Source organism: Triturus cristatus, chromosome 3_1 (genome assembly GCF_964204655.1).
Source record: "Triturus cristatus chromosome 3_1, aTriCri1.1, whole genome shotgun sequence".
Classification (NCBI taxonomy): domain Eukaryota; kingdom Metazoa; phylum Chordata; class Amphibia; order Caudata; family Salamandridae; genus Triturus; species Triturus cristatus.
Genome location: NC_140583.1, coordinates 113,812,216 through 113,829,326, shown reverse-complemented (window position 1 = coordinate 113,829,326; position 17,111 = coordinate 113,812,216). Strand labels below are relative to the sequence as shown.

The following is a 17,111-nucleotide window of genomic DNA, read 5'->3' as shown; positions in this document are numbered from 1 at the left end:
AACACTACCCTCTGATAAAGCCTTATTGCTCGCCCACACTACCACAAATAGAGAGTAAGGTGCTATCTACTTTTACCTCTTCCTACCTCTGGGGTTCCACTGGGATGTGCACACTATACCTCATTGTGGTGTAGTATATGCAGTGCCAGCTTCCTACAGCATTCCAACCTATAAATGGGGTTTGGATTGTTAGCCAACGGATTGAGCCAACGCACAAGTTACCTCCTTGTGTACCAATATATCTGTAAGAGACATTAGTTAGTGATAGATTCCTTACCTTAGAATATCCCCAGGCATCAGACTGGATCTTGAAAGTTTTCGTCAGCAGTACCCCTGCGCGTCGGTAGGCGTCATCATACGGCTCCACGCATGTCGCTGGCACCGTAGTCGCCGAGATGACGTCGCTGGAGCTACTAAGAGGCACCCACGCGCACAGACGTCAGTTCTGTACATGACTTTCTGCGCCAGAAATGCAGAGCCATGCAAGATACTGACCACTGGTGCATTGAAACTAGGGCCCTGAAAGGGTTGACCTTAACCCTAGAAATCAGTTCACAGAACGAGGAGGATGGGTGGGACGGTAAGGAATGTATCACTAACTAATGTCTTACAGATATATCGTTACACAAGTAACTTGTGCATCTGAAAGAGACACGTTAGTGATAGATTCCTTACCTTAGAATAGATACCCCAGCAATACCAACCCCAGTGGTGAGTCTGCGAACAAAGATCACATCAAAAAGTCACGGAGAACAGAACAGCCAAAGAAGCCGTCTCTCCGGACTCGACTTTCATGGAAATAATGCTTAGTAAAAGTGTGCAGCGAGGTCCACGTTGCTGCCTGACAGATGTCTTGCAGGGGGACACCATGTCCCAATGCAGTAGTAGCTGCTATCGCCCTGGTAGACTGGGCGCGCAACTCCATCGGAGGTTCCTTTCTAGCCAGAAAATAACAGGCTTTGATACACAAGACGGCCCAGCGACAGATAGTCCTCTCGTGTACAGCCTGGCCTTTCTTGGTTCCCACGTACCCAACAGAGAGCTGGTCATCCACCCGGAACTGTTGTGCGATTTAAGTAAAATGAAAGCGCACGTTTTGGGTCCAGACAGTGGAGCCTCTCCCTCTCTGGAAGGGTGCGGAAAGAAAGTGGGCAAGGTGATAGTTTGTCCAATGTGAAAAGCAGTGACAACTTTTGGCAAGAAGGAAGGACGAGTGCGAAGCACAGCTTTGTCCGGATGAACAGACAGAAAAGGAGGCTTACAGAAAAGGAGGCTTACAGGAAAGACTGGAGCTCACTTGCGCGCCTAGCGGAGGTGATGGCAACCAGGAAAACATTCTTCAAAGTTAGTAAACTAAGAGGACAGTTGTGAAGCGGGTCAAAGGGAGCACACATCAAATAAGTAAGAACCAGATTCAAGTCCCACTGTGGCATCACAAACGGAATAGGAGGGAAAAGGCGAGTAATGCCTTTGAGAAAGAGCCTGAGAAAGGCTGAGATTGCAGAAAGGTTGCCCTTGATAGTGCCCAGAGCAGAGCCCTGCCGGGCCAGAGAAAGAAGGAACGAAAGGACCTCTGAAAGAGGGACAAAAAAAGGGATCCACAGCCTTTGCTGTGCACCATGCGACACATTTTTTCCACCTGCAGGCGTATACCGATTTAGTGAAGGGACGCTTGGCTGCCAGAATAACACCACAGAGTTCAGGAGGCAAGTCAAATGGAATCAACTGTCGCTGCTCAATCTCCACGCATGTAGGTGGAGGGTGGACCGGTTCGGGTGAAGGACTGTCCCCTGCTGCTGCGACAGAAGGATCCCCACGAAGAGGCAGTCGGATCAGGGGATCCATGCTCATACTGAGTAGCTCGGGATACCAAACTCTTCGAGCCCAGTCCGGGGCCACAAGAATGACTTGTGCCTGGTCGCACCTGATCTTCTTCAGCACTCTGGGTAGAAGTGGTATAGGCGGAAAGGCGTACAATAGACCGCAACCCCACTTGCGACGAAAAGTGTCGCAGAGCGAGTGCCGCCTTGGAAATTTAAACGCGAGGAACCACTGATACTGCACGTTTTCGGTGGCAAATAGATCTAACCAAGTCTCTACCCACTGTTGAACGAGACCTTGCACCACCTCTGAGTGAAGAAACCATTCGTGATCCATTATGCACCGACGGCTGAGTTTGCCCACCCTGGCGTTCAAGGAACCTGCCAGGTGTTGAACCATCAAGAAAATGCCCTGACGTTCCAGTCATGTCCAGAGGCGCAGAGCCTCCTGATACAGGGTCCACGACCCCACCCCGCCTTGTTTGTTACAATACCACATGGCGGTGGTGTTGTTTGTGAACACCTACACCACTTCCCCCTTGACGGAGGGAAGAAATGCCTTCAGTGCAAGAAGGATCGCCCGAAGCTCCAAAAGATGGATATGGAGCCGGGACTCCACCGGAGACCAGAAGCCTCTGATCTCCGCCTCTCCCATGTGGCCGCCCCATCCCAGGAGGGACACATCCGTCACCACTGTGTGCTCCGGTTGGGGAAGGGAGAGGGATCTGCCGCTGACCCAATGCTGATTCGTGAGCCACCACTGCAATTGTTGTGCAGTGCCCTCCGAGATCTGGACGTAGTCGGACAGGTTCCCCTGATACTGCGCCCACTGAAACTTCAGGTCCCACTGCAGAGCCTGCATATGCCATCTGGCATGGTTGGTAAGCAAGATGCAGGAGGCCATGAGGCCCAGCAGCCTCAAGGTCGTCCTGACCGAAACCCAGGCCAAGGGCTGAAAGAAAGATCGGATTCATAGTTCGAATGTCCCGGACTCGCTGTTCGGGAGGACAGACCCGAAACTGCGCCGTGTCCAGAACTGCTCCGATGAAGAGGAGCTTCTGAGAGGGAATCCGGTGCGACTTCGGCACGTTGATGGAGAACCCCAGCAAATGCAGGAGATCGGCCGTAGTCTAGAGATGGGAGACGACTGTTTGGGGCGAGCACACCTTCAACAACCAGTTGAGATAGGCGGAAGACAAACCCCCTGATCTGCGCAGATGAGCTGCGACCACCGCCATCATTTTATTGAACACCCGAGGGGTACTGGTAAGGCCAAAAGGGAGCACGGTGAACTGAAAGTGCTCGTGGCCTACCGTGAACCGCAGGTAAAGCCCAAGGTCCGGCAGGACAGGGATATGAAAATAAGCGTCCTGCAAATCCAACGCTACATCCAGTCTTGCGGGTCTAGGGCAGACAAGACCGGAGCAAGTGTGAGCATCTTGAACTTCTCCTTCCGGTGGAAGCAACTGACGTTCCGAAGGTATAAGATAGGACACCGGCCCTTGTCCTTCTTTGGAACCAGGAAGAAGTGGGAGCAACCACCATAACCTACTTCTGGCGTCGGAACGCGCTCTATGGCCCCCTTGGCCAAGAGGGCTGTAACTTCCTGCTGGAAAAGTGTTAAGTGATCCCCCGACATGTGGTGGTACTGTGGTGGCATGGCTGGATGGGTAGTCTCGAAGGTGAGGTAGTAGCCTCTTCGGACAAGCTGCAGAACCCACCTGTCCGATGTGATGGTGCGCCATTGGTGGAGGTGATGGCGAATCCTCCACCCACTGAAATCTGGTGGGCCTAAATCTCCGGACTAGGAAGGTTGAGGCAGTGGCTGCAGGGGGGGGGGTGGTGGGTTGACCTACACGCTGGCCGCGTGACCCGTCTCTGCGGGTCCCACGTCCGTGGCTGCGCTGAGAGTTGCTGCGCAGGCCTGTGGCTCTGAAACGAATGTGCCTGGGCGCCCAGCGGGGCCGGACGGTTTGAAGACCCGTGCCATAGCTGACACAAACTCCTGCAGCTGGGCCAGAGCGGCCGATGGACCTGAAAAAGGGGGGTAGACCATCGGCAAATGCGCACGCACCGCCGGAGCCGCAGTGGCGGTGCCACCTGCACCCTTAGCTGCAGCGTGACACCAGCAAGGGGAAGGCGACAACGCTTCTTCGACTTCTTGTGCTTCGCTTTACCTGACTCCCAGTGCAAAGACTTCGAATGATGGTGATGGCTCCGTGGCCCGTCCCTCGACCTCCCACGGGACCGGGACCTTGAAGGGCGCGGAACCGACTCCCGGGCCTCCAGCCACTTTAGAGACCGCTCCCGCAAAGTTTTCAGAGCAATGGCCCAGCAGTGGGGGGGCGAATGAGTCGTGGTCGTGCCCCAGGCAATAGAGACACTCACGGTGCGGGTCTGTCATCGACATCGTGCGGGGACAGGCCGTGCAGGACTTAAAACCGGGCATCCCTATGCACCTGTAGAATGAAATATGTCTTGAAAACAGAGACAAAAAGTCCCAAAAACTCAGTCAAAAAGTGACTGGGGGTACCGCTCTCCCGATCTGTGCTTGCTGGCGTGTAAAAAGAAAGAAGTTACGTCAGCGCGCGTGGGCACGTCCAAGTAGCTCCAGCGACGTAATCTCGGCGACTAAGACGCCAGCAACGTAATGTGAAGCTGTACGACGACGCCTAACAACGCGCAGGGGTACTGCTGACGGAAAACTTTCTGGATCCAGTCTGACGCCTGGTGATATTCGAAGGTAAGGATTCTATCACTAACGTGTCTCTTTCAGATTTAGCATATAAAAGCAAATACTCTTGCAGAAATATCCACAATACAAGAAAAACAGTATATGCAGAGGCTGAATAGACTTGTCTACATTAGATGGATACAATAGTCTTATTAAGCTTCAAATCACATCTTGGGTTCCAAATTGTTCCCTTCCCAGGATCTTTTTTCCACCAGTGGTAGAGAAGCTGGTCTTGCGGCTTCTGGCTGGTTGCACAGTTTGATCAGTTTACCATCTACCCGTTTGTCTGTCCTCCACCTCTGAAACAAATACCTACAACTCATTTTATTATGGTTTTCAGCATCTTCATCAGGTTAGATAACTCTGATAATTTGCACATTCTCATGGTAGATCGCAACGACATCTTGCCATGCTGCACAGCCTTATGCTGGTTTAGTACTGTGTTACACATTATCAACCAAGTCCACATAGTAATTCAATGGGAGACCTTTATCTGCTTTTTTGCAGGCCAAGGATCAGACCCACTCAAGCTCACCAGTGTACACATAGGTCCCTGAAAGGTTCCCCGTAAAGCAGTATTCAAAGAAAGCTTGTCTCAGTTAATAGTTTTGTTTTTCCCGGCATGCTTCCGATGCTCCAAAACCACCAATTTCTAAAGTTCTTATGGATTTCAGGACTAAACACTAATTTAAAAACACCAGTGCAATGTATGTATGTATACCACGACTAGTTTTAACCCACTGTCACATTGCTTGGTCATTTAGGGATGCCCTTTTATAAAACAAACTCTAGTGTGGACGCGAAACCTTTTCTAATTGCTCGTATTTTAATGGCTAAACAAGGACTTTATCCGTTCTGGAATTGAGCAAGGGCCTCCACAGAGAATTTCCACTGCGAAGTCCTTTTGTGCCTGGATGAACTGAAAGCATATGATCTAATCTAGGTCGTATTAACATTCAATCCAATCCAAAGGACAGCTGGCTTTTAAAGTAATACTACTAAAAACATTACCTGATACACACTCATGACACAAATTCTATGACCAGCCAGATATGGTAGTATAATAAAATATCCTGTTTTAAGTCCACCATAGTTAGACTGACAAGGGTTGTGGTCATAGAGCTTCCTATGAAAAATCACTATAAACAAAATAAGCTCAAATACATTTTCTGGATATTTGTTTGAAGGTCTATCAATATTTTCAGTTGTTTTTGGATGGTTGGTGCAACTTAATGGTATAGAGTGCAGATCTTCATGCAATAATTTCTACCTGTACAACAGAAATTTCCTCACTCAATCATAAACTGTTAAAACTAAGAACGAGTACTGCCCCTGAACCAAAGTGCACAAGCAGGCACAGCTTGGACAACCTGGAAAGCCAGGCCACTAACAATATATTCACAGCCTTTTCTGCAGATCGAATGTTAATCAAGGTAAAGATTGAGATGTACCACCAGTCATCTTGAGAACATTAACTGTTGATTACGCAGCAGTGAATTTTGGCGAAAGGCTTAAGTGATCAAATGAGCCAGAATTAAATTTAAAGTAGAATTACCTTTATTTAAATGCAGGGTTTCAAATCATACTTTATAACTGTAAATGTACTTGAACTACACAAGCACATGCACATTATCTACAAAATAAACGAACCAAGCGAACATTGCCAATACATTTGCAACTATTTAATCATTTATTTCAGCATAACTGTTTGAATCTGGGTAAAATGTACACTACATAAAGTCAATTGTGGATAACTAAAGAAAAATATATAAAAAAATGATTAAGTAATGCATTACAACAGCTAAAAAGAATACATTTATTTCTTTGTGTTGGGCCACTTGACAAAAAATGTACCAAAAATTGCAGAGTTTCTAAGTCTCCAAAGTGTGAGAGGGTATTTAAAAAACCTGGGAGCTAAGCAGAACAGGAAGGGAAATTAAACAGAAGACTATATTTGTACACCACAACGGCACAATTCAAAACAGGGTAGATACGTGCATATGGATCTTACATTTTCAAAGTAAAATGTTTGTGTAAGCAAAGATCAACAGAAAAGGTGCCAACAATATGTGTTTAATGAATGGCTACACATTGATCATTTGCTTGTGCTGTCAATTTTAGATTAATGCATCCTTTACCATAGCCTACAAAATGATAGTACTGTGCAGTTGGCAAATCATTCACCTCCCACCTTTTCAGTACAATGTGGGAAACTAATTTCAAAAGTTTTGGTCTTCCCAATTTATGGCCTCGCTCCATTTCAAGTCGCTCCCAATCGGTTTCTGTCCCGGTTTTCATATTACAGACCAGGTTACCATTTAATTTAAGACATTCTTCTAGGATCATCTATCACACGTCAAGGTCCCACCCAAAGCTCATTTCACATTCCACTTTACAACAGTCCTGTGTTCTACAAAGAAAATCTACACTTAACCGTATAGATTAGAGAAAGGCTGTGATATTAAAAGGTTTTGTTATTTTTCTTTCCATGCATGTGGGGTGTGTAAATGTGCACGAGAAAAGCCTGGAAGAAGTGAGCTGAGTCCCAGTTGCCTAAAATGAATCTTTCCACCATAATCAGGGTACGCATTTGTACTAGGACTGTACAATTATAATGTTCTAAATGCTGTAACATCACTACTTTGCCATAATTTGGATGTCATTGTATTCTAGTCGGACATTACTTAACATGTTTACAAGACCCCAATCAAATTTGCCATCATAGCATACGAGAGGTGTTTCAAGCTTCCTTTAGTGATTATGGCACCATTAATTTGCTTGAAACATTCGTTCAGTACAGTCAAGAACACAATCCGTTTGCAGATACAATCATTTTGAATGCAGTACAAGGTCTTAGATTGACTTTATCTGGGCCCTAATAAAACATTACACTCAAAGGCCTGTAAGCCTTACATAACACCATCAACAACCACGTAAATGCTAGTCGCAGACTAGTCGCATCCGAAGAATTAATGCAAATGTTATCCTTATAGATTAAAAGCTAAATATCGAGGCTATGAAGAGAAACAGTGTTTGTTTAAGATAAGCATATAAAGTAAACTAACACTAAGGAGGAAGAGTGTGCATGGAAAGAGAAATAGTATGTTTTAGGAGCAGAATACCAGGGTACAGAGTGCCACGAAATACAAAACCCCATTTCTGTGCTGGGTAAACAAAATCGACATACTTGAATAGTTAAAGGCAAGGACTGTGTTTAGCAAATCTAAACAAAGTTTTTGCTTGGGTCAACGCAGCACCTCGATGCACTACAACATTATTCTCATTGGAGGAGGAAAAGTTATACCAGCGTAATGCAACTGAACTCCAACATGTGTAGAACACAAAGATATTTTCAGATTGTGAATTAATCAGGAAATGTGTGCCTGCTCGACTGGCGGGATGCTCCAAGCACCATACAAATAGCATAACCAAAATGTTTTTAGCTACCCGGCTCCGCTGCTGTTGCTGCTGCTTCTTCTTCTTGTGGTTCTTCCTCAGGAACAGGGGTTGCCTCTTCTTCCTCACACAAACCATTCTGGTGACTGGTATTTGAACTGTCAAAGTAGCCACTCTGGAAAACTCTCTCAATTATTTCTTTAAGGGTTTTATCTGGAAAAGGACGTAAACATGCATTAGATTGACATATTTCAGTTTGTATCAAAAAAATTAAAAAGATTGGGAGGTATCAATTTTTATGTTATACAGCAAGGAGCCATCAAACCATTTATGCATGGCTAGTCTACCATCACTCTGAAAGGCCAAATGTTCATATATTCAAAGTGACATTTCCAGAACTCAAAAACAATTCTTCCAGAGGACCAACATTTTCTGTTCACTTTGAAATGGTGCATGATAAAGAATACAGTGAGCATTTAATGCACCAGTGACTTTGAAAACATACGAAGCCGTTAGTGAACTCCATATACAATGTAGGGGCACATTTTAGTCAGACAGACTCTAAAATGCTGACCTACTCCATAAAAAGTTCGCAGAACTGAATATCTAGAAGTAGGCAACAATAAGCCACAGACAATTACATGCTTTGTCTGACAGTAGTCAAATTACATTTTCTACGGCGTTATCTAAAAGTAGACTCCCATCATCTAGACTGCACCAACAAAACCATTTTAACAGACAGCAATCAAATACTGCTGAATTAGAAAATACTGGCAAAGGGCCGGGGTGAAGTGCTGAGTAAGCTACTGTTTGCAATTCCACTACTGCCAAATGCAGCACAGAACTGCAGAGAGAAATTCAGTTACTGTACAGCTGTGTCAAAGATAAATCAGCTGCCAATCCTAATTAAGTAAGCACAAATGAAAACAGTCAATGAATCAACCAAACATAGCCTTTTAAGAGTAGTGCCAAGCGGTTTACACTTACAAGTTGTTCCACAAACTGGCTTCTCTCTAGCTTCCAGAAGATCCCACAGATGAATAGTCGCTTGATCATACTGTTCATTTAACCTGAAAGTTAAAAAATAAATCAGCCAATGTTCCTATCAAAATAAATGCTCATCCAAGAATAACCTCAAGGGCAACAACGCAATTGAGTTAAACGATGAAGGTCATACCTTCCCACAAAAATAGAGAGGGGAGAAAAGATGCACAGCCAATGTAAGCGTCATTTATGAAGTAAAGGCCAACGACCACAATCAGCTACACAATACTCGATTAAAGTTTACACTTCAGTAATAGGAAACATCTGTGAGCCTAGAATCCCCATTTACAATTGCCCAACATGCAGAGAATTACACTGGGCACCAGATTCTACCTACACATTACGCTCACCCGCACATCAAGCATCGTTACACACACAGCATCGTAAGGCTCCCACCCGATTCAGTAACACCCATTACAGCCCTCTGAAAATACAAACCTTTCTAGCTTTCCCATCTGAAAGTTAGATTTTAATAAATGCACACATGGGGGTCGGGACGTGGGGTTATGCTTTGCTTTTACTACTGCAAAAAGAACAATTGATGGACAGAATGCAGAACAAGGTCATACATTCACCCCAGTACAGAGATCTGGGCCTAAATCCATCGTTTTTTTTACTCACCATGCCATTCCAGTTTGGACCCAGCCATATGCAAATCAGTCTGGACCCTGCACCCAATGGGAACACTCCAGCCCGAACTGCCAGGCAAGATCCTCCCTGGACTGGAAACAAGCATCCTAGGACCAGTTTCGGGTTTTCAGCTTTTATTACTGGCATAAAAATAGCAGCCTCACAGAACTGCACTTTTCTTTTTCTAAGGAGTTTTATATAGCGTGAACCTGACCCAAAGGTTTCGAGTATCAGAGCTCTTTACATGAGCACCAGTTTCGTTACACACGGACACATTCATTTTTGTTAGGCACGGGGAGATTATGTGATTTGCCCAGAATCACAAGATGTTCAGAGTCATTGTCGAGACCCGAACCCGGTTCCCCAGATTCGAGATCAACCGCCCTAGCAGTTAGGCCAACTCCTCTCTCCTATAATGAGCAGCAAAAAAAAAACTATAAGTCGGATGTTAAAATCTAACCAGCCACCATCAACTTGGTCCATATCCTATACCCTATGCTGCCAAAGTGGCCTATGCCTGATTCATCTGCTGATCGACATTGATTTAAGGAATGGTAGACTGGTTATGGCTACTAAATCCTTTCTAACCAAGTGAGAACCAACACACTCAATATGCATCTGATCAGACACTAGCTAGGTGAGAGAAATGGCTTGATAGAACCTGGAAGACCTAAACCTTTCAGCCCCCATCTAGGCTTAACGCTCCCAATATTCTATTTTGGTAATACCTAAAACCTCTAAGTCAAGGACTATCTGGGAAACAAATCTGAATGACACCACATTTAAGATGTGCAATTCAAAGTCAACAAATTCATGGGATGTGGGCTTTCCCCATCTACATTATTGCCCTCACATCGGAGGCTCTTCCTTAAGAATTTACTAAATACTATCCAATTTCACAGCATGTTTGTGTGATCATTTCAGAAATCTCAGCGGCAATGCTAAACCCCACAAATGTAAAATATGTGGTGCCAGAGACACTAACAAACACATTTCCATCAACAGAACAATTAAAGGATGTTTACAATCTAAAGGATGTTTACTAATGAAAATATCCCATTGGGAGTGGACCAGTAGTCCTTTAATTATGACAATTTAGGCTAATTATACCCTTGCCCACAGGACCAAAACAAAACTCCCTACAAACAAGATCATTACTTCCAAGTAGACATACAGCGAGCAATGTCCATGACTGATCAGCACAGAACGCAATAGATTATGAAATTCCTAGACCTTCCATCCTCTCATGAACTCCACCAGCCAGCATTGATAATTCATCCTGCTTGATCATGGAATGTAGTAGGCCCTTTAGAGTCATCAGAATCTTTAGAGATCAAGTAAGAACTGGGGAAGTTCTTGAAAGGATTATGTTACTTACTGTAAGAAAGTGGCTCTGTATATACTGGACCAAAGTAAGGTACAGTGTGCACAGAGTCCACAGTCCCCAGAGGTTTGGCAGAGGCTAAAGTTGGATATAACCTTACTCTCTAAAGTGGTAGTTTGGTCGAGCAGTAAGGCTGTATCAGGGGGCAGTGTAAAGCATTTGTTGTACACTCTCAGTCAGCAAATGGTCATACACACTCAAGAACTGAACTCTAGGCCAATTGTTTTATATCAAAAGATATAGTGGTTTTATTTCAGAACCAACAAGGTATCAAAATATACTTTCTCAGAATGAATTACTTTAGTTAAATACTTTTCAAATAGGCAATAGACTTTTTGATTACAATAGCTACAGTTGTTGCAAAAAAGCGATACCAAAGGAGATGATGGACAGAGCATTTGAGCCAATCAAACACTCACCCCCAGTCAACTGATCTGGGTTTAATCCATCACCGTTCTTTAGCCCACTCTGCCACCCCAGTTCAGACATGGCCATATGCAAATCAGTCTGACCCTGTGCCTCATGGGAACAGTCCAGCCCGAACTGCCAAGCCATGTCTTCTCTGGACCGGAAACAAACATCCTGGGACCGGTTTCGGGTTCATTTTTCTGTCCATCCACTGTTTTTGCATTGGTCACCCCGAGTGGGAAGAGTATGCCCGGACGTGGGTCCCGTGCTCTCCATGCCACTGGAATCAAGCTATCCTGGCTGAAGAGGGGTGAAACCCCGAAACCGGTCCTAGGATGCTTGTTTCCAGTCCAGGGAGGACCTGGCTTGGCAGTTCGGGCTAGACTGTTCCCATGAGGCACAGGGTCAAGACTGATTTGCATATGGCTGGGTTCAAACTGGAACGGCATGGTGAGCAAATAAACGATGGATTTAGGCCCAGATCTCTGTACTGGGGTGAATGTATGACATTGTTCTGCATTCTGTCCATCAACAGTTTTTACAGTTGTTGCAATAGGCAAAACAATTTCAAACAATGCAACATTGAGCTGAATGGGAATTTCTAGTTAAATGCAATTAATTACTTTGTAGATTACTTTTCTAACCACAGGACTGGATCCTAGATTCAGTCCTGGGACATGCACTGTAAACAGTTAAGTAAAAGCGTTTTGGTTACAATAGTGATTTCTAAGGAATATTATTGAATTTTAAAAGTTGACACTTAGAAACTTTTCTAGGTAAAATTACCAATGTTATCCTATGGAAGGAAATTCAGTTTGCAGGTAAAGTAGGTTTGCGTTACTTTTGTAATCCAGTGCTGGGCTCCTAGGTTCCGCACTGGGAAATTATCTAAAACAGGCAAGTAATTACGTTATCGTTGGCACGATTTTGAAAGAATATTTGTAAGTTTCAAAAATCGACACTTAGAAACTTTCAGCAAAAAGCAGGCAATGATATCCTATGGAAGGAAATTCAAGTTTACTAATAAGTACGGTTAAAATTATTTTTTAGGGTCAGTACTGGGCTAAAAGATGCAGCACTGAGGTCTCTCCTGATAACAGGTGAGTAAGTCGGAATTCGTTGTTCAGCTGATTTTAGATGAATATTTTAAAGTTCCAAAACTCCACACTTAAAAGAATTTCCAAGTGAAACCAGTCAATGTCAGCCTATTGAAGAAAAGTGAGTCATCGGATTTTAGGTAAGTACTCGACTGGCAGAGTTAAGGTTCTGGGCATAGAATCAGGGGTCTCCCAGGGTCAGGTAGGTACAGTTGTTACAACCTCAGCGGCACAGGAGCAGCCGGGTGCAGAGGTAGTTAGGCCCAATGTTATCCAATGAGAGGCAGGGGGCCTTCGGTTGGTGGCTGCTGGCAAGCAGGTCACGCGGCTGTGGGAGCTGGGCTCCTGGTCACTTGCTCAGGACAAATGGGGAAGTAGATTAGGACAAAGGTTGCACTGCCAGGGACACTCGGGCGGCTGGGTGCGGGGTGCTTTTGAGCCGTCTGGCCCTTAATGTTATTCAATGGAGCTCTTGGAAAGTGAACAAAGGCTGCAGGCTCGGGACGGAGGATCTTCTTGAGCGAACAACACTTCGAGGGGTAAGTTGGGATCTTGGAGGATAGGTAGGCACCCAGGAGTTGGGCACAGGGGGCCGTGGGGAGCGGGGTGCAGGGGTGTCTTTTGAGGTCAGGAAATCTTACCCCCTGCTGGTCGCGGTTGTAGGGGTCCCTTGTCCGGAGGCTGCAGGCGTCGTCAGGGTAGTCGAGAAGGGTCCTTGGGCACTGGATTCCAGGTCAGAATCGCCGGTGGGGACGTCCTCGGGGTCTTTGTTCACTCAGGCACAGGCTGGGCTCGGCGGGTGCAGAGTGGGTTGGATTCGCGGTTCCTGGCTGGCCCCAGGGGTATTGTTGTTTGAGCAGAACGACTGCTCATGGGAGTTCCAGTCTTGGTAGATTCACAAGGCAGTCAGGTCCTCCGGGGGTTTTAAGGTTGCTGACCACAGAAAGAGCCGAGGTTTTCTCAGGAGCAGGTTCCCCCAGCCTGTGGGGCTGGGGGAAAGTCAGTGGGTGTCATCCTCTTCTTAGCAGCTGCACAGCAGGTCTTCTTTCTTGATCTTCTTGCTTTTTTCGGTATCGGGAACTGAGGAAGGAAGGATCAGGGTGCCCCTAAATATTAAATTTAGGGGCGTTACAGGTCAGGGAAAGGCAGGGACCAAAAGGTCCCTGTCCTGGGGTGAGTCACCCCCTATCCTGCTCCTCTCCTGTGGGAGGGGGGCAGGAGCCTATCTTGATTAAGCAGGGTTCCCCATCCTCAAGATGGCCGGAGCCCGGAGTTGTGCTTCACCTTGCCTCTCCCACCTGAGGGGGAGAGTTGGCACAGGCTGGCACACCCCCTTTCCTCACGTAGGGTTTCCCGCCAGAGTGGGGGGGGGGGGGTCAGAACCGGTGGGGGCCAGTTGCTGAGTACAGCAAGTGGCCTGGAGATGCTCACAAAGGCGGCATGCCTTTGAAGCTTCCCCCTGCCCATCCTGGGGAAGGACACCTAGCACCTCGCCCAGGATGTGTATTGTTGCAGGCCCAGGAGAGCGGGGGCTCTCCACCCAGGGGTCCAGCAACATGCCTGCTGTGTGGCAGCCTAGGCAGCCTCTCAGACAAAACGTGGATTGTAGGTTAGGTTTCAGGGGGCATCTCTAAGATGCCCTCTGTAGTGCATTTTACATTAAATCCCACTCTGGCATCAGTGCGGGTTTAATGTGCTGAGAAGAAAACAAGTTACTTACCTGTAACTTGTGTTCCCCAGTATTGGTAACTTTCATAGATTCTCATGCTTTGTATCATTCCCTGTCGTCGGAATGGGAGCCTCGGTAACAAAAATATATATATATACATATATATCACCATAGAAACAAAAGAGAAAAATAGGCCTAGGCCTCATCTCATTTTGTAGTATATCACCCTCTTTGTGTAAAAGAGCCCAAACTTTTGCCAGGACCAATCAGCACAACCTCACCCTCTGGAACCTTCCTGAGAGAGCTCAGAGCCTCAGATTTTCGTAGCCGTTGTGTCAACAGCCACTACCTTAGTAAACCGACAGAGCTTTCCCAGGGGAGGTGGGTGGGCGCATGAGAATCTATGAAAGTTACCAATACTGGGGAACCAAAGTTACAGGTAAGTAACTTGTTTTCTTACCCCAGTATTGGAACTTTCATAGATTCTCATGCTTTGTATCAGAATAGCAAGCAGTAGATCACGACAAGCACATTTCGGTAAATACATGGCTTTACAAAATCATCTCAGTGTACATGATAAAACAAGCATTACTGAAAACAAATGTGCTTACCAGGATGGAGGGATTGTAGGGAAAGCTCACCTCTCATTGAAAAAGATTCCGGAGGACTGCTTGACCAACAGCAGCGTCAGCTCGTCCCACCGATTCCAGGCAGTAGTGCTTCGTGAAGGTGTGTACACTGCTCCACGTTGCTGCCCTGCAAATGTCCTTAATCGCCACTCCAGCAAAGAGCCACTGAAGACGCCATCGCTCTCGTAGAATGCGCCCGGGCCTTCTTATCCAAAGGTTTGCCCGCAGCCTGATGACAGTACTGAATTGCACTGGAGATCCAGCGGGAAACGCCACTCTTGGCAAGCGGCAACCCCTTCCGTGGTGCACTGTAGGCAATAAATAGTTGAGTAGACTTTCTGAAAGAGCGTGTGCGCTCCAGATAGAATTTCAGGCATCTTTGGACATCCAAAGAATGCAATGTTCGTTCCGCTTGAGTGGAAGGACGCGGAAAAAAGGAGTTCAAAATTAAGGGTTCATTCAAATGAAACTCCGAAGGCACCTTCGGGATGAATTTAGGGTTGGTTCTTAAAATCATGACATCCCTCTTGAACTGTAGAAAAGGCTTCACTATAGAGAGAGCCTGGAGTTCACTAACTCTCCTAGCCGAAGTCAATGCTAGGAGAAGGGCTAGTTTCCAAGATAGGAACTTCAAGTCCGCTTTGTGAATCGGCTCAAAAGGCGCTTTCATCAGTTGAGCCAGTACTAGGTTAGGCTGCCAGATAGGCGGAGGTGGCCGGACCGGAGGATACATCCGAAATAACCCCTTAAGGAACTGCTTAACAATCCTTGCGGACCATAGAGATGGCCCGATGTCTTCCGTCGAAAGCGGGATATGGCAGCCAGATGTACCTTGATCGAAGAGTGCGCCAGACCTGATTTAGCCAGAGACAGGATGTAAGGCAAAATCTGATGTGGCAGGGATTTGTAAGGATGGAGTTTATTCCTCTGGCACCAAAGGCAAAATCTCTTCCATTTTGCCCTGTAGGTCTTATTAGTGCTTGGTGCCCGCGCCTGAGATAGAACATCCCTGCATTCCTTAGACAGATTCAGATGGCGGAATTCTCTGTGCTCAGGAGCCACGCTGACAAGTGAAGTGACTCCGGATCCGGATGGAGGACTTGCCCCTGATTTCGCGATAATAGAGATGGAATTAGTGGCAAGCGAATCGGGGGATCCTGGGAGAGAAGTAGGAGTTCCGAGTACCAGAACTGCCGCGCCCATGCTGGAGCAATGAGGATCATCTTGCATGGTTCCGCCCTGACCTTCCTGAGAACTCGAGGAATGAGGGGAATCGGAGGAAAGGCGTAACAAAATGCGCCGAACCAAGCAATCGAAAGGGCATTCCCCAGAGACCCTCGCTGGGGAACCCTGCTTGCGTAAAACCGGCACTTGGCGTTCTCCGGGGTCGCAAAGAGGTCTATGGTCGGAGTACCCCATCTCTTGAACACTGCCTCCAGCGTGGCCTGATCCAACTCCCACTCGTGTGTCCCCTTCGTCTGCCGACTTAGAGCATCCGCTGTGATGTTGAGACACCCCGCTAGGTGCTCGGCTCGCAAAGTGATCCCGTGAGAGATCGCAAAATCCCAGATCACCTGAGCTTCTTTGGACAGCGTCCGCGATCTTGTTCCCCCTTGCTTGTTGATATAGTGCATGGCCGTCGTGTTGTCTGTCCGGACCAGCACTGCACGGTTCTGAAGTCTGGGAAGGAACGCCAGCAAGGCTAAGTGAATGGCCCTCAGCTCCAAAAGATTGATGTGGTGCAGTCTGTCTGCTGGACTCCAGTGACCGCTGACCTGAAGCTCCTGGAGGACAGCTCCCCACCCTTCTAGGGAAGCATCCGTGGTCACCACCATAGGAGAAGGAGGGATTCGGAACGTTAATCCTCCTGCGATGTTCTCCTTCACCCGCCACCATTCGCAGGCTGTGCGCATGGCAGGCGTTATCCACACTCTGTCGTTGAACGATCCTTCTGCCTGGCGCCACTGTTTGTCCAACTCCTCCTGTAGAGGACGCATATGAAGCCTGCAATGCGGTATCAAAGGTATGCAGGATGAGATTGATCCGAGCAAGGACTTGTACTGTCAAACCGACACATGTCTCTTGTGCAGCATTTGACGAGCGGAAGTGGTCAGTTTGCCCTGACGCTCCTCTGACGGACGAGCCGTGCATCGTCTCGTGTCCAGAATCGCCCCAAGGAACTTCCGTGACCTGGAGGGTATCAGTTCCGACTTGGACACATTGAGCTGAAGACCCAAATGGGCGAACAATCTTATGCAAGTTGACACAGCCTGAGACGTTGCCCTGAACGACGGAGCCTT

At 46.9% G+C, this 17,111-nt stretch overlaps 1 protein-coding gene across 9 annotated transcripts in view; it reads right to left on the bottom strand.

The window, feature by feature from the left end:
- The window catches only part of CAPRIN1 (cell cycle associated protein 1), a 545,714-nt gene that overhangs the window by 316,628 nt on the left and 211,975 nt on the right, over positions 1-17,111 (bottom strand). For all 9 annotated transcript variants that reach the window (XM_085643526.1, XM_085643522.1, XM_085643525.1 and 6 more), the window contains exons 6-7: positions 8,938-9,020; positions 8,002-8,163 (exon numbers count right to left, since the gene is read on the bottom strand). In XM_085643526.1, coding sequence (XP_085499652.1) covers positions 8,002-8,163; positions 8,938-9,020 — 245 coding nt within the window. The remainder of the gene's footprint in view (positions 1-8,001; positions 8,164-8,937; positions 9,021-17,111) is intronic.